General features: G+C 39.5%; 1 protein-coding gene and 1 long non-coding RNA gene across 6 annotated transcripts; one reads left to right on the top strand and one right to left on the bottom strand.

Annotated features, from left to right (window-relative positions):
• The first annotated feature begins 587 nt into the window (after positions 1-587).
• On the top strand, positions 588-16,436 carry LOC107306119 (programmed cell death 1 ligand 2-like). Of its 5 annotated transcripts, XR_001552001.2 has the most exons (8): positions 588-773; positions 6,400-6,468; positions 8,016-8,378; positions 9,445-9,726; positions 10,344-10,484; positions 10,602-10,670; positions 11,303-11,344; positions 13,462-13,519. XR_001552001.2 is itself a non-coding variant. In XM_015848981.2 (7 exons), the coding sequence occupies exons 1-7, from the start codon at positions 728-730 to the stop codon at positions 13,638-13,640; spliced, it is 990 nt and encodes a 329-aa protein (XP_015704467.1). In that variant the 5' UTR covers positions 589-727; the 3' UTR covers positions 13,641-16,436. The 5 variants fall into 5 exon arrangements, 4 of the variants coding, with proteins under 4 accessions (XP_015704467.1, XP_015704465.1, XP_015704468.1 ...); XM_015848981.2 differs by lacking the exons at positions 10,602-10,670; positions 13,462-13,519 and adding an exon at positions 13,594-16,436 and having other exon boundaries at positions 589-773; XM_015848979.2 differs by lacking the exon at positions 10,602-10,670 and having other exon boundaries at positions 590-773; positions 13,462-16,436.
• LOC116652497 lies at positions 6,424-8,127 on the bottom strand. The gene is made up of 3 exons (XR_004305586.1): positions 8,011-8,127; positions 7,508-7,621; positions 6,424-6,735 (listed from the first exon to the last, which is right to left on the bottom strand). It is a non-coding gene; the product is annotated as an uncharacterized LOC116652497 (long non-coding RNA).
• Positions 16,437-23,755: the final 7,319 nt, after the last annotated feature.

A 23,755-nucleotide genomic window follows, 5' to 3' on the forward strand; every position in this document is an offset into this window, starting at 1 on the left:
CCCATGAGTCTGATAAGGTTTATCAGAGTCATAGAATAATTTATGTTGGAAAAGATCTCTTGTCCCACTCAAAGTAGTGTGAGAAGTGCCAACTTAATTTATCTTAATTTCAAGTGCCAACTTAAATTCATGTAATCAGGCTTTATCCTGTCAAGTTTTTGCAAGGGTAGGGATTCCTCTAGGCACCTGTGTTTGACTACCTCCATTGTGAGCAGTTGCTTTTTTAAAAATAGATGAGCATAGACGTAAATGAAATAAAGTGAACAAGAAATGTGTTCTTCAAAAGTTATGTAATCCCTAGAGGAAGTCTTTTGAACTTAATCTGATGACAATTAAGAAAATTGTGAAGTTAAGAAAATGCACCTTGGTAGTTTCATGAGGCTGGATAATGCCCTAAGTGGGTATAAATCTAAAACTAGTGCACAATAAAAAGAGTAATTCCATGTGATGCTTTGAATAAGCTTGTTTGGATGCATGCTGTCAGAACTGAATACAAGGTGCTTTCAGTATGAAACAGTTGTGAATTCAGAATGAAACTGGAACTGCTCATAAATTCCTAAGAAACTTGGTGGTTTCCTTTAAGCACACTCACTTCTTTTCTGACATAGCTTGAATAGGAAGATGAACTGCTTTATTCAACAACAGTTTTAAACTGGGTATGAGAGCCAGATGGATAGCTGCTGCCATGCAAACAGGATACAGCTCTTCTACATTCTGAAAATCTTAAATGTTATTTGAACCTTATTCTCCCAATGGTTGCATAAAGATCCTATGTGAGTATAATGCTGCTAAAATACCAATCTAAATTTATTTCTGGCTGATGGACTGCAGATTTTGCTTAATGCTTCCAATATTTACTTAAATAGATTTTATTTCTAAATGATTTGCAAAGAGTGAATTCTGAACCAGATGCTGAGTCCCAGATCCTAAAATAGATCCATATAACTTCAGATTCTGGGGAAGGAAAAGTTTCAGGAGTCTCTAACTCAGTCTTCTTCTGACATAGGTGATGGCAGAATAGGAGTGCTAGCAATCCTCTACAGCTTTTTGACTGGGATGTTGCTGTTTGTAAATCTTTCTTTCTGAAATTCATTGGAAAGCTGCAAAGAGAAAACATAACTATGCATATATTTGTGTCTGCATGTTCCTGGTTACTTTCTCGTTATTGGTATTAACCTATTAAATGTCTGGCTGCTTTAATTGTACAGCAAGCACAGAATTTCCTGTGCATTTCCAGGAAAATTTGTCGATGCAGGAGATCACACTGAAGTGTTAGTCTGTGCTGTCCAGCACTACTGCTAATAACTGAGAAGTACACGATACACAGCTGCATGAGTTTTAATGTTGCTAATGACATTTTCTATAACAAAGAGACTGTATGTAGGAAAGTGAAATGAGCATTTATTAGTACAGCCATATTTGACACTGAGTGAAAAGAAATGAAAGATACGACAACTAATGGTTGTCACTTGCATTGCAATTGTTGTTGTAATTGTACTTAGGTGCATTTTAAACAGTGAAGGGAGAGTAAAAATTAAAAGTGAGGGAGAGAAAAAAGGAATTGAGAAATGGTATTGTTTCATCGGAAAGCCTAAGTGAGATGGAGAGCAGGCTGAAGTGATGGAAAGAGGCAGCTGTAGGCAATGTGAACATCAGAGGTGAAGCAATGGGCTCAGCAGTAGCATAGTGAGGTGGACAATGAGTGCAGCAGCAGAGAACAGACAACAGGTGGGACTGTGTGTCGGTGCTGTTGCAGACAAGGAGGGCAGAAGTCTGTGTCCTCAGGACCTACTGACCTACAGATGAACTAACTAACAAAAACCATCCAAAAAAATGGATGAAACTGGGGAAAAAAGTGCAGCCATTTCATGACTAGGTTGAAAAGGTGGTGCCTTTTTGAAGATTTGGAAGGCTGGAAGGTTCTGATTCTTCTAGGAATGAGCACGGTACACAAAAGAGTTTCAGTTACAGAGAAATACAAACAGTGTCTGGGCCTCAGTAGATTTGTGCAGTGTTACCTATCACTTATGTAAAAATATAAACCGTTTTTCAAAAAAACTAGTTATCAGCTTTTTCAAGAAGGAAGCTCTGAATTACTTCAAAACAAAGTAGTGCAGTCATGCGAAGTACAATCACATGAGCCTGCTGTTGCTCATTCAGAGCTTCCTTCTGCCTGAATGCAGCCTAGGGGGGTGAAGCATTAACAACACTTGATTCTTCTGCTACTCAGACTTGCCTTTCTGTGGTGTTTACAGAGGACATTGCATTGTGCTTTGTGCAAGCCATACCTTTGCAGAACAAAAATACAAAGGATGTAAAAGGAGAAAGAATAGGGTAAGCTGAGTTGATCTCTGCAATATTATGGAGTATGTCAGCAGCAGAGCAAAAGTTTCTAAATGCAGGAGTGAACGTCTCTATACCAAGATTTCTGCTTCAACTCTACAACAAAGCCCATATGCTCAGAATTTCCCAGCACTCTGCAGACCACTTGCAGTACCATATTTGTTAAAGCTTATTTGCTGGCAGTCTGTGTGGAGCTGAACTGGCTGTGTGGGTGACCCCTCCTGCTCCCAGCTGTGAAGTACCACACCCCTGCTTCTGTCCAGAGCTCCAGCAGTGTGCCTGTGCCATTCCCTCTGCAACCAAAGCACTGCAAGTACTACCAATGTGCTAGATCGGCCTGCCAGGAAATACCTGTCTGCAGTACCTGCTTGACTTCAGAAGCAGCAAGTAACCTTAGTCCTTTCATTTTTCAGACAGAAACTATTATTCTGAGCTATTTCTCTGAACTTCTATGTGTTTCTGACTTCTTCTTAAATCCTGAGGAGAGCCTGGAAACTTGTTGAAGTTTTCCAGTAGTTCTGGTTATTCTAGTGAAAGACATGCTCTTGGTCTATAACACTCTTCTTCCCTTAGTGTTGCTAAACATCACAAAAGCTGAAATATTTCCAGGAAATGATAGTGTATTATTTTCTTTAGAATGTAAGGGCACTAAATCACTGATTGTGTTCCTGGTTGTATGTGTTTATCGGACAGCATAAAATAGAGTCTGTCCTTCCCAGGGTCCTTTATTATCCTCTTTACGGTAGCAAGGACAGCAATTATGAGGAATGCTACGATCATGTGAGCCAGGTACTGCTTATGCTCAGCTTCCTTCTGGCTGAACAGAGTCCAGGGAAACTTACGTTAACACAGCTTGATTCTTCTAGCCATCGGCAGTGCCAGGAAGTCTTGTGATAAAGTCTTATACTAAGATGCTCTTTTTATCCAAGTAAATCACTATGATCTTTTAGACAAATGGGTGAAGGGAACAGGACTGAATTTACAATTCATGCTGCTAAGAGGTAGGTATCAATCTCTATTACTAAGGAGCACACTGCAAAGATCTCTGGGCAACCTTCTCTGGGTGGTCTTGCTTGGGCAGGGGGATTGGATCAAGTGTCCTCCAGATGTACCTTCCAACCTCAGTCATTCTGTGACACTTTAAAATGCTCTTTGCTTACCAAGCTTCCTGCAGATTCTTCAGTGTTGGCAAGTGGGAATTCTCGCTTACCAAGATTGAACTTCTGACTAGACTGGTGCCAAACTCATCCATTCTAACAGAATGGGTGGTTGGTACATCCAGCTCAGATAAAAGTGCCTACCAGTTGCTGGTAGACATCTGCTTATGGGAATGCGTCAGGATGCCTGGCACAGCTATATTACTAATTTGCATGAATAGATTACACTAAGGTAGTGCAGCAGGTAGATACCTACTAATACAATCAATGAAATTATGAAACATGGTTTTCAGTGCAGATACTTGTTGATCTCTGTATGGCTTTACATTCAGTGTTACAAACAAAAACATACTTCTGTTTGAGTTTTTCCAAATATTGATGGTTAAGTGTCATGCTCTTCTTACACTAGTACATCACATCTGGCAAGACTAAATTTTATTTGATATTTAATGATTACTTAATTTAATATTTTTAATTTAATAATCTCTATCTTCTGGGCCTTGAATTATGTATATTTTTGTTCTATCTATCTTTTACTCTCAGTAATATGTATTTATGTATATTTATTTATTTCTAAAGTACATTTTAAGCACCAGATCTGTGCTATTCATTTACAATATATAAAAGAGAGTAGATTCACCTCAAGTACCCCATATGAGGCTAAGACAAGGATCTAAATGTAAGAGTAAGATACTATTCCATTCTTTATTCACTTCTTCCTATGTTCATCTGCTTATAGGTAGGTGGCATGGATTAGTGAGAAGACAACTGAGGATGGCATGTTTCCCTGTAGTACTAAATGTAGTGACTACATTTAGTGAAATTTACTAGTTATTTTACTAGTGAAATTTAGCCCAGCCATGCGAACAGTGAGGAATCTTTGTTTCTGCATTCAATAAATGAAGATATTAATGCCAATATTATTTATTAGCTGCATTTTCACACAGCTAAAATAATCAGGATTTCTCACATCTAATATCATCTTCATCAGTTCTCTGATAAAAGTAATTTGTTTTCATTTACATTTAATAAACTTGCTTACTGCAGCTGCAGTAATATCACCTTTATGATATCAAAATATTAAGGTCTCCATTTCCAAGAAATGTCTCTTTATTTTGGCTGCTAACCTTGATAAAACCTTGAACCTGACTTTCTGAGGCACCAAGAGCCCAAAGATGTGAGCACTCAGAAAAATGAAGCACCTGAGAGAATCAGAGCCTAAATGTTTCCAACTGAGTCACAAACAGGGAAGTAAAATCTAAAACCCTCTGCAGTAAGTCTAGCTCTAGGGAAGTCTAAAATTGTTCCTTCTCTGCTTTTCTTCCTTATATTTATTTCTGGATCTCTTTCACTGATTTGTTTCAGACTGTGATAGTGAGCTTGATTGGTTCAAACAAACTCTTCCTTCATGGATTCACAGACTCAGAATGTCCTGGCTTGAAATAGACATTTGAGGATCAAGCTCAGTTCCTGACTCCCTACAGAACCACTAAAAATCCAAACTCCGTGTCAGGGAGCACTGAACAAATGCTTCTTGATCTCCAGCAGCATGGCCACTGCCCCGGAGAGTCTGTTTTATGCCCACCACCCTCTGGTTGAAGAACCTTTTCCAAACATATCTGACCTTCCCCTAACAGCTCCATGCTGTTTCCTCAGGCTGTGCCTCTGTCACCAAAGAGCAGAGTTCAGCATTGCCCCACTACATCCCTCATAAGAACCTGCAGCCACCATGAGGCCCCTCCTCAGCCTGCTCTGCTCTGGACTAAACAAACCCAGTGCCCTCAGCTGCTCCTCATATACCTTGCTCTCCAGACTCTTCAACATCTTCATAGCCAATAGTTTACACCCTTCGTATATTGTGGTAACCGCTAAATACAGTGCTTGAGGTGAGGCCACACAGCACAGAGCAGAGCTGAACAACTCCTCCTCTTGTACTGCAGCACTGCTAGGTATTAGAGCTGTAGCCATTAAACCTGCTAATTCCCAAAGAACAGATCTGTTATCTCATTCATTTAGCAAAAAATGTTGTCCCTTGGTTTTATTGTTTGATTGTTTTTCTCTTAGTTATGCTGATCCATATACAGAAGTATAAGCAATACTTTCCATGTTACTGGAACAGGAAGATAGTAACCCTTAAATTGGACTTTCTCCTGCATTACTTACGAACAGATGGTTCACTGCCAGTAATGCAAGGTACTTTATATACGTCAGGAACTGCTGTGTGTTAAGTGAAAATAGCACCCAGCCCCAGAATCTGAAGCAAGGTTATTTTACCCCACTCTGATATTTCCAGTACCTCATGTTTTTAGTGCCAAGTATATGCCAGCTGTGAGGTTAAAGGACTCAGATAATAAACTCAGATAATAGGTTTACACAAAAAAAAAAAAAAAAAAAAATGGTAAAAAGGAGTTGAATCAAAATAAGGGTCAGGGACCTGAACAGGTGTTAGTGATCTCTGTAAGCTAGATCAGGTGTTAGCACGGACAGTAACAAAAACAGTCTGGTTCTGCATTTTTATAAATCTCTCTGGCATGCAAAAAAACCCCAAAAACAAAAAAACCCTGAAATTGTTTCTGGTATTTGTGGGTGTAGAGCTGCTGTAAAAATGCTGCCCTGTCAGATTTCTTAAGACTGCAAGCTACACATCTTGAAAGCTTCAAGGATAAAGTTGTAGAAATATTTACTCTCCTTTCACTGCCAGAGCTCAGTGGTTCATATTTTGTGTATGATTTGTTTGATCCCTTGTTTCTAGAGGTATTCTAGTATTGCTTTGGATTTGTTTTTGTTTCTTAGCTGTGATAGATTCTGAAGGTTTGAAAGGCTTTAGTGACAGCATTCTAGTGCACCACTCAAGCAGAAGATTGCTGTTGTAAGTTAAGTTGCAATTCTTTTATTTCAGATCAACCTGAGAAAATGTTCCAAATCGTGACAATGCTGTTGCTGGAAATGCAGCTCTGTGTGGTTTCAGGTGAGAGGAAGTGAACTGTGTTTCACTCTCATCATTAGGACAAATGTAACAATACTGCTATGTTCATAGATGTGGTTTGAAACATCTCACAATGAGTACTTACTTCCCCAAACAGCTGGTGATGTCTGGAGCCTCTGCCCTGAAATGTCTTACAGAAGGCATTGTCTAAGCACTGAGCATAAGGACAGGTGTCCATCACTTTCCACCAATGTTCTTCTTGAAAGCATTGTGGGTTGACAGCAGAGGTGTCCTGAATTACAGGCATGACTACGAGACAGAGAGAACAGCCACAAGCCAATTGTAAACTAGAACAATCTAAGTGCGAGACACTGAAGTAAAACCATGTGTATCCCACTCTCCATCCCTTAGAAGGAGCAGCTTGGTTAAAAAGGGGTCATAGGAGCAGGAAAATGAGTGAGGAGCATGGCATACAACATTGCAATAGGTCTGTGGCCACTCTGCTCAAAGGAATTTGAAGGAAATATATTCCTTATTTAAATAATTCCAGGTCAGTCAGTGAACCCATATATTCTAAAAAGATAAAGAATTTTTACATATAATAAATACAACAAATAGGAAGAGCTTTGCAGTTTTTCATATTATCTGTCTCTCCAGTTGTATTCAAATGAATAAACAAACACTGCTGATAGGAACTGAAAATTTCCCTGCAAGCATTTAACAAACTGTCATGGTTTTGTAATTTTTGCTATATTTTGATAACTCTGTGACAAAGCACATAAAAGAACATAAGAAAAATGCACAAAGAGTTGCATGAACTTCTCTTTTGAATATTGTTGTAAATATTTTCAAGTGCTTCTGAATTAAAAATAGCAACATATGGTAAGTGCACTAAAGAAGGAAGTAACAAGGTTTATTGAATCACAGATCATAAAAAGCTTTCCTTTGTCAAGTATGCTTTAAACAGTATTCATAACAATGTGACTTTCGAAGTTGGTGAATGCCTAAGAAGATTGTTTTGACATACTTCCCGTAATAATTCTGTGTGTTTCTGAGTTTACTTGGGATGAAAGATACTCACATGGTCCACACATGCGGAAGATTGCAGCTGCTGCACAGCAATTCTTGCCAGTTGCACATACTTATTTAGTGCCAACACATGTGTTTCACAGGCATTAAACTGGATTTTCACTTTCTAAAGAACAACAAAATTAGCTTTAGTATTTCCATATTCCTTTTGCTTTTATAAGAACCTTAGGACATATAAGATACAATTGTGGTTTTGGAATAGTACTGCCTGTGTAATCACTGACTCAAATTTGAGCTATTTTTTAAAGAGGAAAAAAAAAAAATTGCTTATCTTGTCCTTATCACTCAGATTCTGTAAGCAATACAACATAGAGATGTTTTTCTATAAGTACTACTGACTTGGAAAAAATGCTAGTGTGAACAGGAAAAAGATGCTTAAAACCTGGAGTTAAGCTAATAACTATATGTCTGACTACATGAAAACTGTTTGACCAAGCTCAAAGAAAATCAGAAAGCATTTCAGCACAGCAAATAACAGTTGTTTTCTTTTCCTACCTTAGCTTTATTCACAGTTGAAGTTCCTCAGCAGCTGTATGTTGCAGAGTATGGGAATAATGTGACCATGGAATGTAGATTTCCTGTGAACGGCTCATTGAACCCGGGACTCCTGAGTGTTGTCTGGGAGCAGAAGAGGCAAGGTCATCTGGAATCAAGAGATGTGTACGCACTCCACAATGGGAAAGCACACCTTTCATCCCAACATCGTGATTACATGGGAAGAGCAGCGCTATTACACAGTGAATTGAAATCAGGACGAGCAATCCTTCAAATTACCAGTGTCAAGATCACAGATGCGGGATCTTACCTTTGTCTCATTGAGTACCAAGGTGCTGACTACAAGTACATTACTTTGGAAGTAAAAGGTGAGTAGCTGAAGGAACATGAGTATTTGTTTATTGGGATGTCTTAACTGAATTCATACAGACAAGTAGGAATTTATGAACTGGTAGGAATTAATGGATAAATCTCTTACCAAGCCCCATGCTCAAGCCCCCAAGAGTCTGGAGCAGTAGTCTCACTGCAGTCTGTTCCAGTTCAATGGCAGCTGAGTTTCTCTGGAGTTCACTCCATCTTCTCCCCGCATCCTCTTCTGTGGAACACTCCTTCCCCATCACCTGCCCTTTTGATCCACTTCTGGTGGTTCCTAAGCATTTCTCTGATGTGTTTTAATTTACTGATGAGCCCTCCTGTAATTATTCAGGAGGCTGATAATTTCCCCAGTGTCTGCAGCTCACTGAACACAGATGAGATTTTCTCAGTTTATCAAAGCCAAGTGGGCATCAGTAATAAATGCATACATGACTGGAGAGCATGGCAGAACAGTCCTTAGAAAGACCTCTGGTGTTTCCCATTAATTGTTGCATGTCTGTGTGATACAAGGCAGCATTCATTTCACATTTAGACATTTGAATAATGAACTTCGTCAAATGCAAAAATGGTCACAGTCAGTTTTAAAGGCCACTTTGCAACCTCTGACCTGTTCCTGTGACCACTTTGGTACCTCTGACCTGTTCCTATGAAAATTCTAGGCTCTTTTCCTTCTAAATACCAAGAAAATACCACAGCTGTTTGTAAAGTATGGTAACACAAATATTAAAAAAAAAAAATCAACGCATTTTTTCTTGAAGCAGCCTGAGTTATTTCTCTTGCAATATAGCTACTAATTTTTGTCTCTGAGATGAGACCACATAAGATTTCACTTCTTTCCTCTGTACTGATGGATTCAGTGTTAACTACTGTCTTGGACAGGGTAATGAAGTAAGCTCTGACACTGTGGGCCTCAGAAGGATTGAACAAACACTACTGAGTTGTTCTACAAAACTTCCTTCATCAAATAAGCATACTTCAGATAAAGCCACAGACAATAAGAGGAAAGAGGTAAATGGGATAATGACTGAAAATGACTTAACTTCACCTGTTCTTATGCAGCATCCTACAAGACAATAAACACAGAGAAAAGGAAATGGAATGAAGATAAGTTTGCTTTTGTATGCCAATCAGAAGGCTTTCCTCTGGCAGAGGTATTCTGGCAAAATGAAAAGAACCTCAATCTCAGCGTGTCTGTGAATACTACCTACACACTGACTGCAGATGGCCTCTACAATGTCTCCAGCATCCTGACAACCAACCAAAACATGAATGAGAATTACAGCTGCGTATTCTGGAATAAAGAACGGAATGAAAATACTTCAGCTTATATTTACTCTTTAGGTTCATATCACCTTGAGCTTTTATGAGAGAGAGATGACAGAAAGAGAGAGCTAGAGGGGAGAAAATAATGATGTCCTTTAGTACATATGTTTTGTCCTATTATCCATCACCAGAACTTCAGTCTAGAAAGCAATGTAATAGTGATGCTCTGGAAAGAATCAAGTCAGTGTTATTCAAGTCTCTGAAGCCAAGGCTAACTCACACCCCAAAAAGCCAATCTGTCATTTGCTAGTGTATTTTAATTTCAGAGCAGCTCCCAGCATTTTGCTGCTGGTATGGTAGATATTCTTCAGTCTTCATGGATATGTTTCCTGATATAAAATTTTAATTAATTGTTCTTATGAAATAAAGATAAATTGCAGTATTGATTGCTCAAATGGCATGAAAACAGGAAAGCTGACACATGTATTGTAAAGATTATTAAAGTAATATTGCAGAATAAAAAATTTACAGAGTTTAAGATAATACCGTGATAAATGTTAAGAATCTTAAGTTCAGTCAGAGCCAGACTTTGGAGAATCAGGAGTGGAAGTTCATAAACTTGCCTGCTTTCTAAGTCACAAATTTACTTTTCCTCTTTTTCTTTTTCTGTGTTCTGTTTTGTTTTTCTTTGACAGCTTTAATGAGTACACAGTATGGCAGACAAAAGCCCCTGATCTTATTTATCGTCGCCACATGTGTGATAGTACTGATCCTTCCCTCTGCATTAATAATCCTTCAAAAGAGAAAATCATTCAAGAATCGCTGTGCTAAAAAAGGTATGTTTTACTTCAGATACTGGATTTTTCTCTTATTAAATTTTCCTGTGAACTATGTATTTGAAGGCTTAATAACCCTAGGCATGCTTATAAGATTCAGTCACATTTTCTTCCTAGAGGAATCCTATTTAAAATGAGATCCTGCTGTGTTTGAGTTGGACTTTATTCTTCTCATCTTTTACTTAGGTGAGCAGGTGTTTGAGTGTACATTTTCTATGACTATCAATTGTTCACTAAAGGACATAATCAAGTTTTGGCCTGGGTGAGGAGAGCTGTAAAAGCATACCTTGTTGGTACTTTTTTCCATTCATAGAAACAGTTTAACAAATTTGGTCACCTTGGAGCCCTTGTGTTGCTGTCATTCTTGGCTACAAAGTCACTGTATCTACAAGATTTGACATAAAACTTCCATTTACAGCAATGAATTAAAAGCAGTCTAGTTGAAACATCATGCTCTTCTAGTACTTTGCTGGACTATTATATATAGTTATTATTTCCTGGGTTGAAAATGCAACACTCAAAAATGCAAATGGGCTTTAATTCTAGTCTTGTCCATTATATGAGAAGACTCCAATAAACTCAGACAAATAGAATTGTAACAAAATAAGTTTGAATCAAGTTTGGTTACTAGGGTCTTTAGAATTTGATTCAAAATGTGTAAATGAAAAGAACTGTAGAGAAGTCTGTCTATTTGGTATGAATTGATATTTAAAGCTTACATGTGTTTAAAGCTCTATTTAATGCAAAGGTTTGTTGAATAGTACTGTTTCTTCCAATATAAGTGTTTAAGTTAAATTTGTTTACATCTTCTTTAACAGACAGGAAAGGAAAATTCAGACCTACTGTGACAGATAAGAACAGTAAGTCATTATTTTTTAATGTTGATGCTTTTCCCTCCTAAAGAGGGGAGTTTTGTAAGAGCCGTGTAAATCTGCAGGCAGCAACTTAAACGTTGCTACATCAAAATAGAGGCTACTTTGAATTTAATTTGAACTTGTCTTAAATATCCTAACTATCTAGTGTCTATAATAATCTCTAAAAAAACACAAATCCAACCTTACAACTTTCTCACATGCTATATAAAAAGTAATGAATGTTTGTTCCCTTTCACTGAGATACAGGAAGCTTGCATATAAGTCTATGTTTACACTCGTGTACACTGAATTCAGTTCTGCTAGCTTCATCTGAGTAAGACACACAGGGAAAGCTGGTTGTTTTAGAAAGCTTGCAGCTTTTTGTCACAATTATTTGTTGTGCTTTTGACTCAGTGCACATATTTTAGCAGTAAAAAAAATAAATGACACCCAATCTCACTGGAGCATTAGATGGTTCATCAAGATTCTTCTCATCTAATGAATATATGACATTCCTAGGCATCTCGAAATTGTTACACTGAGAAATGAATGCGATGCCTAAAGGCATTAGGATGCATGGGACTGTCCTGTACTAAAACTGAACTGGAAAAAAAAAAAAGAAGAAAAAAGAAAAAAAGAAAAAAAAAAAAGACAGAAAACTGTAAAGTGATATAAGAAGGCTTGTAAAATACCTACATACATATAAATCACGTTTGCTACCTGAAAACAAAAGTCTCATAGATTAATGTGTTGTTAGGAGAGAGGCTGTGGTCAGCACCAGGTATGGTGATACTGGGTAGAGGTGCCATTCCTTGGTGCTCAAGTAGCCTATTGAGGCCAGCCTTGAGGTGTCCAGTGTTCTCCATGAAGATGACCAACTGCATAGAGCAGAACTGTGACACAGCCGGTGGAGGGCCCGAGGAAATAACACAGGGCAGTTTCTAGAGCCATAGACAATTTGGGCATTTCCAATGACAAGATTTACTGGATAAGCCACCTTTGTTTCCCACTACTAGAAAAAAAAAATGCATCAAAAAGTCACTTCCGTAGTAGAAATAAAACATGGGGATTGGGGAGGGGTGAATGAGATCTTCTCTGATCTCACTTCACCTCAGATTGCAGTGTGTGCCTCTCACCTCACCAGCATCACTAGATACCATTTGTGAGATGACACTTTCAGAAAATCACTTTCACCTGTTACAAATCATAACTTACTGAAGTTAAAAGCCCTTTCTCATTTTGCGCCTGGTGGTGTGAAACTTCTGTGGAGCTATGCCACATGCAAATGAATGAAAGCTGGAGGCAAGTAGCTCTGGTGCATGTCTGGACACAATTCCAGCGCACATTGTCTGAGCACAGTCAGGCTTCCCCTGGCTTTTTGTATTACTGTTGTAGGATTTTTCTTTTTGCTGTGTAGGTAGTAGCCTCCTCTCTGCACTTACTGAAATGAAGAAATTAAATGAGAGGTAGCTGCTTTTTGTGGTTTTGTTTTACTTCTTCATTTTAATGACCAAAAATCTTTGTCATATGACTTACTGCATGTTGCACAAACATTTATATTTCTCAGCACCATGCATTTTTAAGAAACACTGGAAAGAACCTTTATTCCATGATGAGTATGTAGTTGAAGCCACAGACACTTTACCAGAGAGCCTTGGAAATGACCCCCATGGCCCTGGTTACAGGAACAAGGATTGTTCATGTTATCATTTTAACTTGCAGCTTGAGCTGACGATGCAGAACATTCTACCTCATCACTGAAGTCCCATTTCTGCAAACATCTCTTCAGCTGTACAAATTTTACTAACAAACCTTCTCATGGATGCTATCCAACCTGATTTCAGTTTTGTTATTTCATTTGCATGGGATTGCCATTGATACCTTTGATACAATAGAAAATTCAGAATGTGCATCACAGACAAGAGAGTACTCTTTCCTCTAATGAGGTTGCAGCAGGATGTCATGAAGTTAATGTCAGCCTTAATGACCCTCTGTACTTCAGCATACCCAGAAAAACTCACATGCAACAAAGATGGGTCTCTCAGTGTTTGCCCCGAGACTGCTAAAATCACATGATTGTTGTATATTTTTAAAACAATGCTTTTCCTTTTTCTTTCTCTAAGGAGACCAAGATAACTCTCAAACGGAGACTTTTTACTTGTCAACTAACACATATTCTGGAGACAGCAGGAATGTGAGTCTGTGAAAATTCATCATCTCACATACAGCAATCTGCACTTTTTTATCTGTTTTAGAGGACTTCGGAGAAAAGCTACCACACCAGTTTCAGACAAACAGATGAACTCATGTGGACTTGTTGGCACTAGAGCAATGGACAGCTGCACTTCTTCAGATACAGTATCTTGAAGTTACAAAGAATTATGCTGTCATTCAGTGTGGTTTGCCACTGCGAGAAGGTTTTCTCCAGTTCTTTTGATTCACTTTACTCTAGAAGTTACTGTGGCTTTATGAAATTTAGTTCAAAGAGCACTTTTATTAACTGCTACAGTCTCGAGAATGTTGCTTGGATTCAAACATCCCGAGGGAATCTGAATAAAAGCTGTATATGCTGCCCTATGTCATCTAAACATCTTTCATGTGGAGAGTGTTACATGCTGGTATCTCATTTCCAAACTTTCCAACCTATTAAACTGGAAATTACCACAAGAACCCACCAGCATTTCACTTATGAGAGATCAAAGTTGAAGTACAGCCAGAACCAAAACCAAAACCGACAAAATAACATAAACAAACAAACAAACAAATAAATAAACTACCACCACCACCAACAACAACAAAAACACCTTAAATCAGTTCTATATCAGAGAAAAAATATTAATGCACAGTCTCTGTAAAACTATAGGTAAGCTGGATGAAAAACTATGAACTATGATGTTGGAGGGACATCAAAATAAGGAGTTTTTCATTTGAGATTATTACTCAACATAATTTTTGGGAGAGGAATTTAGAAGAAAAAGTGAGAATGTTGTTTATCTGATTATGTTTAGATGGTAATTTTAACATTTTTCAGTGGAAGAGATGAGTTTTTTATATTCCAGGCACACAACTGTTTTACTTCCCATTATAGTAATGCCTAAAAATGCTGCTTCTTGGGCACAGTTTCCACAGTGCCAATTCTGAAAACCACACAGCAGGAAGCAATGTTTTGTTTCTTAAATAGCCATCAAATGGTGAATCACAGACACTTAGATTTGGCACATTATCTTCAAAGAGCACTGGCTCTGTTGAGTTGTCTTTTCTCCAAAGACAGACACAGAATCACAGAATCAGAGAACGACTTGGACTGGAAGTGACCTTAAACATAATCTAGTTCAAATTCCTGCAATAGGCCAGGTTGGCCCCCACTAGATCAAGCTGCCCAGAGTCCCAACAGACACTGAATACTCCAGGAATGGGACACCCACAATTTCTCTGGGCAGCTTATCCTAGTGCTTCACCACTGTCTGAGTGAAAAATTTTCCCCCAGTATCTAATCTACATTTCCCCTGAACATGGAGCTGCTGACCATAACCTCTGTCTATGACCACCTCACCAGTTATTTATCCACCAAACAGTCCACCCTTCAAATCCATATCTCTCCAGTTTAGAGATAGGTGTTTAAGATGGGAAATATAACAAGACTAAAACATCGCATATAACATATTACATACTATATACTAGATTAAAATGAAGTGCTCATGTGGAAACTATTTCTGACATTATTGTAGTCTTTGAAGAGCACAGTCTGCTTCACCAAAAAAAACATTATATCAGTAAAATTAAGATTTTTTTCAGGTACTTTGGATATAGACAGAAGCTGCTTCACCAGTGACACTTGCAGCTATTCACACTAGCACAAAGCTGGCCTACTGCAGCAAAGGATCCAAAGGACAGCATTTATTTCTCCTCCACGACAGTTGATTTTAAAAAGGGAGGACTGATGTTGATTTTACTTGGAAAAGAGGAAAAAAGTACCTCCTTATCATCACCTTAACTTGGGTATCTGGGGTACCTGTGTATTGTACCTTTAAATACTCAGTTGTAGCCATTGGATTCAGCTGAGCAGGATCCACACAAGGTTTGCCACGTCCTTGCTGACATGGGAAATCGGATAGATGTCAGAGAATCAGGCAGCTTCTCAAAGTAGTGCTTAGCTTGCAATGTATAGCAGTTTGGGGACTGCCCTAGCTTGCAGTATTTAGCAACGGTTAAGGGTCAGTGCATACAGTAAAGAGATTTCTCCCCATGACAGATTCATATTCCACTGGGAATCACAAGACCCTGCTGTTAGTCACTGTGAAAACTCTAGTCCCTGTAAGGACTTTATTTTTGTGGGTTTTTTGTTGTTGTTGTTGGCTTTTTCTTTTTCTTTTTTTTTTTTTTTTCCAATTCTTTTCTCATATTTGTAAAATTGAAGTAATTTAAACTAAATTTATGTGGATGAACACAAAGCATATGCCACAGGCTTTGAAATGTGATTATGGATCATTGTTCCTCACTGAATGAGAGTCATCCTGTTATTATGTTACTCTTCTGTGTAAATTTTGCCTTGATGTGGGTAGGGACTGTTGCAGGTGGGCAGCACTTTGTGCATGTTTTAGAGGTAAAACAAACACTCCCTCATTTTACTTTTGATAGGAACAAATCACTTACCCTCTGGCATTCCTAGGCAGAGGCAGTACAGCTTTGTACTAGAATTCTGTGTCCTATCCACTCCATTTCATATAAAAGAAGCAGTTTTACTACTTATAAAACTAAATTTACTACTTATAAAACCCATAAAAATATCCTAAAATGCGTCCTGGTTTGCATGTGTGTATTTTTTTACCAGTTCTCAATGGATATCTACAAACTACAGTAAAAATAAATCAGGATGATTCTCATAGCTTAGTAAATGGCAGCTAGCTTGTCAGCTGCCTGATATGTCTATATGTGTATGCAAATTCATGCATGAGTTGTTTTTTACTGAAAGCCACTGAGCATATGATATGTGTGTGATATGATGAGTCTCTGTTCTTTCTACCTCAGCTACTGCTTTACAAGCTGTTATCTGGAAAAAGCTGAAGTAAGAGTTTTTTGATAAACTGCCCACAACGTATTTGAAGAGTTGTTTTTTTCCCACAGTTTTGAAGATTACAGTGAGCTGAAATTAGATTATATTTTTAGACCGAGACTGTAAAGTTTCTTGACACTATATAAGAATTAGTCTTTAGGGACAGTTTATTCTCAGCTAGTGGACACCTTGCATAGGACATTTCCACTGCCTTTCTTAATATCACAGAATCATAGAATGGCTAAGGTTGAAAGGGATCTTAAAGATAAACCAGTTCCAACTCCCCAACGATGGGCAGGGCTGCCGGCCACTAGATCAGGCTGCCCAGGATCCCATCCAGCCTGTCCTTGAATGTTTCCAAAGATGTTTACAACCTCCCTGGGCAACCTGTTTCAGAGACTCATGCCCCTTCGCCCCCACAAGGGCAGAGTAGAGGGGAACAATTACCTCCCTCTCCCTGTTGGCCACCCCTCTTAGGGGTAGACTAGGATACTGTCAGCTTTCTAGGCTGCAAGAGTACACTGCTGGTTCCTGTCCAGGTTGTCATTCATCAGAACCCCCAAGTCCTTCTCCACAAGTCTGTTTACAATGAGTTCTCTCAATCTGTATTCATATCTGGGATTACTTTGACCCAAATGCAACACCTTGCACTGGGCCTTGTTAATCTACATTAGATTTTCATGTACCCACTCTATGAGCCTGCCCAGGTCCCTTTGGATGGTATCCCTTCCTTCTAATGTGTCAGCTGCACCACTCAGTGTGGTACCATCAGCAAACTTGCTGAGGATAGAATCCCAGAATGACCCGGGTTGGAAGGGACCTCAAGGATCATGTAGTTCCAACCCCCCTGCCTGGCAGGGCCACCAAACACACACGTTTACTAGATCAGGTTGCCCAGGACCCCATCCAATCTGGTCTTGAACACCTCCAAGGACGGGGCATCCACAACCTCATTGGGCAGCCTGTTCCAGGGCCTAACCACTCTCCTAGTAAAGAACTTCCCCCCAACATCCAACCTAAATCTTCCCTCCTTCAACTTGGATCCATTTCCCCTAGTCCTGCTATTGTCAGCCCTTTCAAAGAGTTTACTCCCCTCCTGGGTATAGGTTCCCTTCAGGTATTGAAAGGCTGCAATGAGGTCACCCCGCCGCCTTCTCTTCTCCAGGCTGAACAAGCCCAGCTCTCTCAGCCTGTCCTCATAGGGGAGGTGCTCCAGCCCCCTGATCATCTTCGTGGCCCTCCTCTGGACCCTTTCCAAAATCTCTATGTCTTTTTTGTACTGAGGGCTCCACACCTGGACACAGTACTCCAGATGGGGCCTCACAAGAGCCGAGTAGAGAGGGACAATCACCTCCCTATCCCTGCTGACCACCCCGTCTCCTGATGGAGCCCAGATGATCCCAATTTGTTTCTGGGCTTGCCAGAGCGGCACTGCTGGCATCATGTTGAAGCTGCTTTCCGTCCATCAGGACCGCCAGGTCGCTTCTCGCCGAGCTGCTCTCATAGGACAACTCCTCCCAGCCTGTACAGTACCTGGGGTTCTTCCAGCCCAAGTGCAAAACCTTGCACTTTGCTGTGTTGAACCTCATTAGGTTCACCCGAGCCCAGCTTTCCAGCCTGTCGAGGTCCCTCTGAATGGCATCCGTTCCCTCCACCGTATCGACCGCACCTCTCAGCTTGGTGTCATCAGCAAACTTGCTGAGGGGGCACTCAATTCCCTCATCAATGTCATTAATACAGATGTTAAAGAGCACCACTCCCAAGACAGACCCTTGAGGGACACCGCTCATTACTGGTCTCCATTGCCATTGACCACCACCCTCTGTCTGCGGCCTTTCAGCCAATTGCTTATCCATCGAGTTGTCCACCTATCAAATCCACTTCCCTCCAATTTGAAGATGAGGATGTGGTGGGGGACCATGTCAAAGGCCTTGCTCAGGTCCAGGTTAATGACATCGGTCGCCTTCCCTTCGTCCACCAACGCTGTCACTCCATAACAGAAGGCCACAAAGTTAGTTAAGCATGACCTTCACCTGGTGAAGCCATGCTGGCTGTCTCGGATCACATGCTCGTTCTTTATGTGATCGATCATGTTGTCCAGGAGGATCTGTTCCATGATCTTCCCAGGCACAGAGGTGAGACTCACCAGAACTCACCAGTAGTTCCCCAGGTCCTCCCTGCTCCCCTTCTTGTATATGGGAGTGACATGACCCTTCCTCCAGGATACACTCAGTCCCACTTGTCTATGCCATTGATAAAGATTTTGAAGAGCGCCAGCCCCAAGACAGATCTCTGGGGGATTCATGGTTCATTATACTTATCTCCTTTATCCCCCTAAATAATTTTATCTCACCTAGAAGGGTGTCATAAAAAATATCATGTTAGTGGTCTGTAGCAAGGTATAGATCCAGTTACAGTCGGTGGAAAATTTAAACTACTCAGTGGCTTAAATTCCTTAAAACCACTTGATAGCTCACCAGATTTTAGTGACGATCACTTTTCACAAACATATATGTAAAAAGCACATTTTTTACTATCTAATTCTTCTTGTCCAGCTAAGGAACGTGCTGCTTTTGTTTCTGGCCTATTTCACTGTGAGATGTTTGCCATTTTAGCACAGGCTGACTAGCCTTCTTGTTCATTCTTCACTTGCTATTTATCTTAGATTCCAGGGGCTTGCAGAGGTTCATAACACAGCATTTTTAGTGTCTGTGAGCTGCTGTTTGTTCTGTGACTAAGTACATAAAGGAGAATAAGACTAGTATCCTGTTTTTTCTTTTGCAATGAATGTTGCAAATACTTTTGAAAAGTGAATACTTTTGCACTGTCAGCACCAAAAAACACTGAACTAGTTGATTTCGTAGAATCATAGAAAACTCAGAGTTGGAAAGGACCTTTAAAGGTCATCTAGTCCAACTCCCATGCAATGGACAGGGACATGCACAGTTAAATCAAGTTGCTCAGAGCCTGCTCCAGCCTGGCCTTGAAAGTTTCCAGTAATAGGGCATCCACCGCATCTCTGGGCAACCTGTTCTAGGGCCTCATCACCCTCAGTGTAAAAGACTTTTTATTTATATCCATACTAAATCCACTCTCTTTAAGTTTGAAACCATTTCTCCTTGTCCTTCCGTCTAAAGAGTCTGTCTCTCTCTTTTCTGTAGCTCCCTTTTAGATATTGAAAGGCCACTATCAGGTCAGCCTGCAGCCTTCTCTTCTCCAAGCTGAACAGCCCCACTAAAAGACAAGGCTGCAGGCAACAGCTTACATTAAGAATATTAGTATCTTTAAAATAAGGCTGTGGGTAGCCAGGGATTTCTAATGGGCACTTAAAAGATATATACTTGTATTCCAGACAATTATATCAACTGATTCTGAGCATGGACAACTGTTGGAAATGCCCTCTAGATATTTGGACCACCAGTGAACAAAACATTTGCGTCTTTCTTAAATGGAGTAGTTATCACTTCTTACAGAATTTCTTCTTTCGCCTGACAGAAACATGTAACTTGCCACCACAACCACTACCTCCTACTTCAAAAAATGGCAATGGAAAAAGTTTTTCAAGCCATTCCTTTACTTCAAAGAATCACAACTACTGGAACAGATCTAATCCGATGCTTGGCTTTTGTGTAGTAGAGGGATTGAACTACATGACCCCCAGAAGTCCCTTCTAACCTAATACATTTCCTTGTAAATTTGTAGTCCAAATTTGCTTCAGCATATTTAGCAATTAGCTGATATACACCTTGATGAAAGAGCAGCCTAGGAAAATAGCCCAAGGTCAAGGACTGCCATCTGGTTTTATAGGACATCCTAGTTTTCCTCAGCATGTTGTCAAGTGTGCCCTGAAATAGTGTTAAAGCCAGTGTGCCATAGTACTTACCCAAACTGAATGTGTAGCCATATGGCAAAAAGTAGTTGACACAGGGTAAATGCACTGTACAAACATTGACAAAAGCTGCCTTGAAAGAAACATTAACCACATTCAAATGTATTTGCTTTTGGGTTTTATGTTTACTAACTTTTTTCTGCAGCTGAAGTTTGTTTACTCACAACTCACTTTCTTTAATGGGCTTTTCCAAATGAGAAGTGAAATGTCTTTCATGCAAAGTCTGTGTCACAAGCCACATCACTTGGGGAAATAAAACAACCCATATGCAGTAGAAGTTTAATAAACTGAAAAGTGGGTTTAAGTGCATTCCTTACACACATGTGTTTCTCAAGAAGATGAGATCACAGAATCACAGAATCACAGAATGACCCGGGTTGGAAGGGACCTCAAGGATCATGAAGCTCCAACCCCCCTGCCTGGCAGGGCCACCAAACTTACACGTTTACTAGATCAGGTTGCCCAGGGCCCCATCCAGCCTGGCCTTGAACACCAAGGATGGGGCATCCACAACATCCCTGGGCAGCCTGTTCCAGTACTTCACCACTCTGAGTCTTTATGACCATATGAGTCTCAGCTGATGAAGACAGAGCTTCCTGTGAGGATGTGGAGAATCAATCTAGCCATAAATTTAGAATTCTAATTGCAACTGAAGCATTGCCAGCAAAAAGATCTCCGTGATGCTGAGTGGCTGCACTTGTGTATGAAATGCACCTTTTTGAAGTGAGAGGATGAATACATTTCCTGAGACCTAAAACAGACAACTACAATCAAGCAAAGCTTGATAACAGCTAGACCAACATGCAGTGTTGAAAGAGAAGAGAAATAAACTTTTCTACTTCATCTTCATGGACTAGTAAGGTAAAGCCTGGTAACACAAAGAAGTCAGATATCAGGAAGGAGATTCTCATGCTTCAGAATGTCAGCAATCAGTGAGAAAGTGGAAACTTTAGGTGGAAGAGGGAAAAGGAGGTCAACAATTTTTGTTTCAAGAAGGACTCAGAATTTTTGTGAAAACTATAGAAGTTTTATTATGAACTATGAGCTCAAAGAATGTCCTTTTTCACATTGAGAATTGTTTCTGTACATCCCCAAAATATTGCTATCCTAGCCTATGGAGCTGTCTCCAATTGAGGAAAATAAGGCAGTACGATACCTGGAAGTTTATTAGAGGAAAAACAACATATTTAGGCCCTCATTGAATTTCTATATGTTTACAGTACACATACCTCATGTCCCTGAAGACTTGTGAAATGTAAAGCACAAAGCACAGAGCTTTGCTGAGATACAGGGGAAAATGCCAGAGATATTTAACTGACTTCCTGAAGGGTCTTATTTCTACGCTTTGGAAAGCAAATCACTGCTTTTAAAGAAAGCGTTAGGCATAGAGCCTGTCCAGACTAGCTAAAATGCTCAAAGCCAGGAGAAGGATTTGACTCAGCCAATGTCTGAACATCTTGCATGCAATTCACAGATTTAATGAAGTTTGGCTTTTTCAGAATCAAGTGTTGGGCCATGACTGTTAGCTCTGAAAAGAACAGGTGTAAAAGCATTTGAAACAAATTGTGCTATTCAGCCTGCGGTAAAGCTATGTAGAAGGTAAAAATGACACAATCTTGTTTGTTAAAGACTGTGTCACAATCTTTAAATTGTTAATTAATTAAGAAAAAGAAAGAAACAGGGAGCTAAAATAAACAATACATTAGGGAATCTGGCCTGTGTTTTTAGTTCAATTGTTTGAATTTCTCAGTTTCATACACTTGGTTGTTGTTGTTGTTTTCTTGTTTATTTGTTTGCTTTGTATAATTGTTTTACCAGGATCCAGCATCTATTAAAGATTGGTTTACATTCATGAGGTCTGTAGAGATCTGTATAACTCTGAGCAGAAATACAGTCATCATGTGCCCACTTGCATGGACTTTTCTCCCTGAAAATATTAAAGTCAGTCAAGAAACAAAAGTTGTCAAGAGGTCCACGCTAGGCAGATTGGTGATATGTTTTGGGGATGTACTCACTTCTGCTTTTTTCAAGCAAACTTTGCTAAATCTCTCTGACAAGACGCAATCTTATGGGAGCTTCCGACAGTTACACGGCATGACTCTGCAGCTTTGCAATTTCCCACAGCACTGCCAACCAGAACATCAGCTGGGCTGATAATGTATTAGTGGATGTAAGAGACCTTCTGTGCACTAAATCTGCACCTTCTGAACAACTAGTGCTAGTAAAGGTCTTTTAACTTAGAGGTTGTACAGGTATCACTCTATGGAGTCAAGCGATTCTCAGCAGAACAAGCAGAGCAATAACAGAGGGTAACTGTGATACTAATTCTCCCCAAACCATGAAATATGCTGATAAATATTAGCAGCATCTTTTACAAAGCAGCCTTGAGGATATGAAAATGAAATACTTTAATTGGTAAGCAAATTATGTTGCTATTCAGCTTTTTAATACCTCTCTGGCTGTGGTGATATTTCAAACCCTAACAGCAGTTGCTAGAAATTCATTAACAAACTGATGAAAGTTTCTCTGTATGCTAGACTTACAGCTCTCTGTCCTAATTTGTCGGGTTCCTCTTCCCAGCTCCTCTGTGAGTGCTTCAGGTTTAAGTTTATCTTGAGCAAAATATGCCAATAGCCACAACCAGGAATAAAATCACAACATATTTTGTAACATTTTAACCTACACAGCTAACATCAACTCAGAGTACCACTGTCTGCATGGTGTTTCCAATATCCTCCTTTTTGCTGCTAAGTCTCAAAAAGCCTTATTTTACAAATAAACAGTTCTGAATACTTTATGTTATTTGAGTAAGGCAGCCTCTATAGATACAATAAAAGGTGACAAACTACTGTACTCTGCCCAGGCATGTTGGATGTTGCTAATAACTCCCAGAAGTGTGAGGGTTATTTCTAAATGCCAACAGACCAAAGCTTCCTTCTCATAGAAAGCTCTGAGGAAACCATTATACAGCTGAGAAAACTGTTACTCTTCCTTCTTCTTTTACTTGTTGTGCATTAGCCACTTGTAGGCACTCTGTTGTGTACAGACTTGTTATCTAGCTCTAGCTTTTTACAGTTTTAAGGACACCTGGACCTGGTGAAACAGAGATAACAGAGGTAACTTCCATTGACAGTATAGAGGCTTGCTTTCTGTCTGTCACTTATGCACTGAAACACCAAATTTCTAAGTGGTTCCACCTCATCCATAACAAAATTGTAACTTGTTGTTGTTGTTCAGAAGTTCTTTATTTCTGCACATCTTGTATTTTTCAGCTGGCTTAAGCTCAGTTTTCACACCACATCTTTTCAGATCTTTACAGCCACATTTGCAACACAGTTCATGACTCTGTGCATAACACATCCATTTTATTTTGCTGTCTCAGTAAAAGCTCTTTTATTTTGAAACCATGTTTTTTGGTGTTTTTTTTTCTTTTTTTTCTTTTCTTTTTTTTTTTTTTTTGTGGGAATGTAAAGGG

This window comes from Coturnix japonica, chromosome Z (assembly GCF_001577835.2).
Source record: "Coturnix japonica isolate 7356 chromosome Z, Coturnix japonica 2.1, whole genome shotgun sequence".
NCBI lineage: Eukaryota > Metazoa > Chordata > Aves > Galliformes > Phasianidae > Coturnix > Coturnix japonica.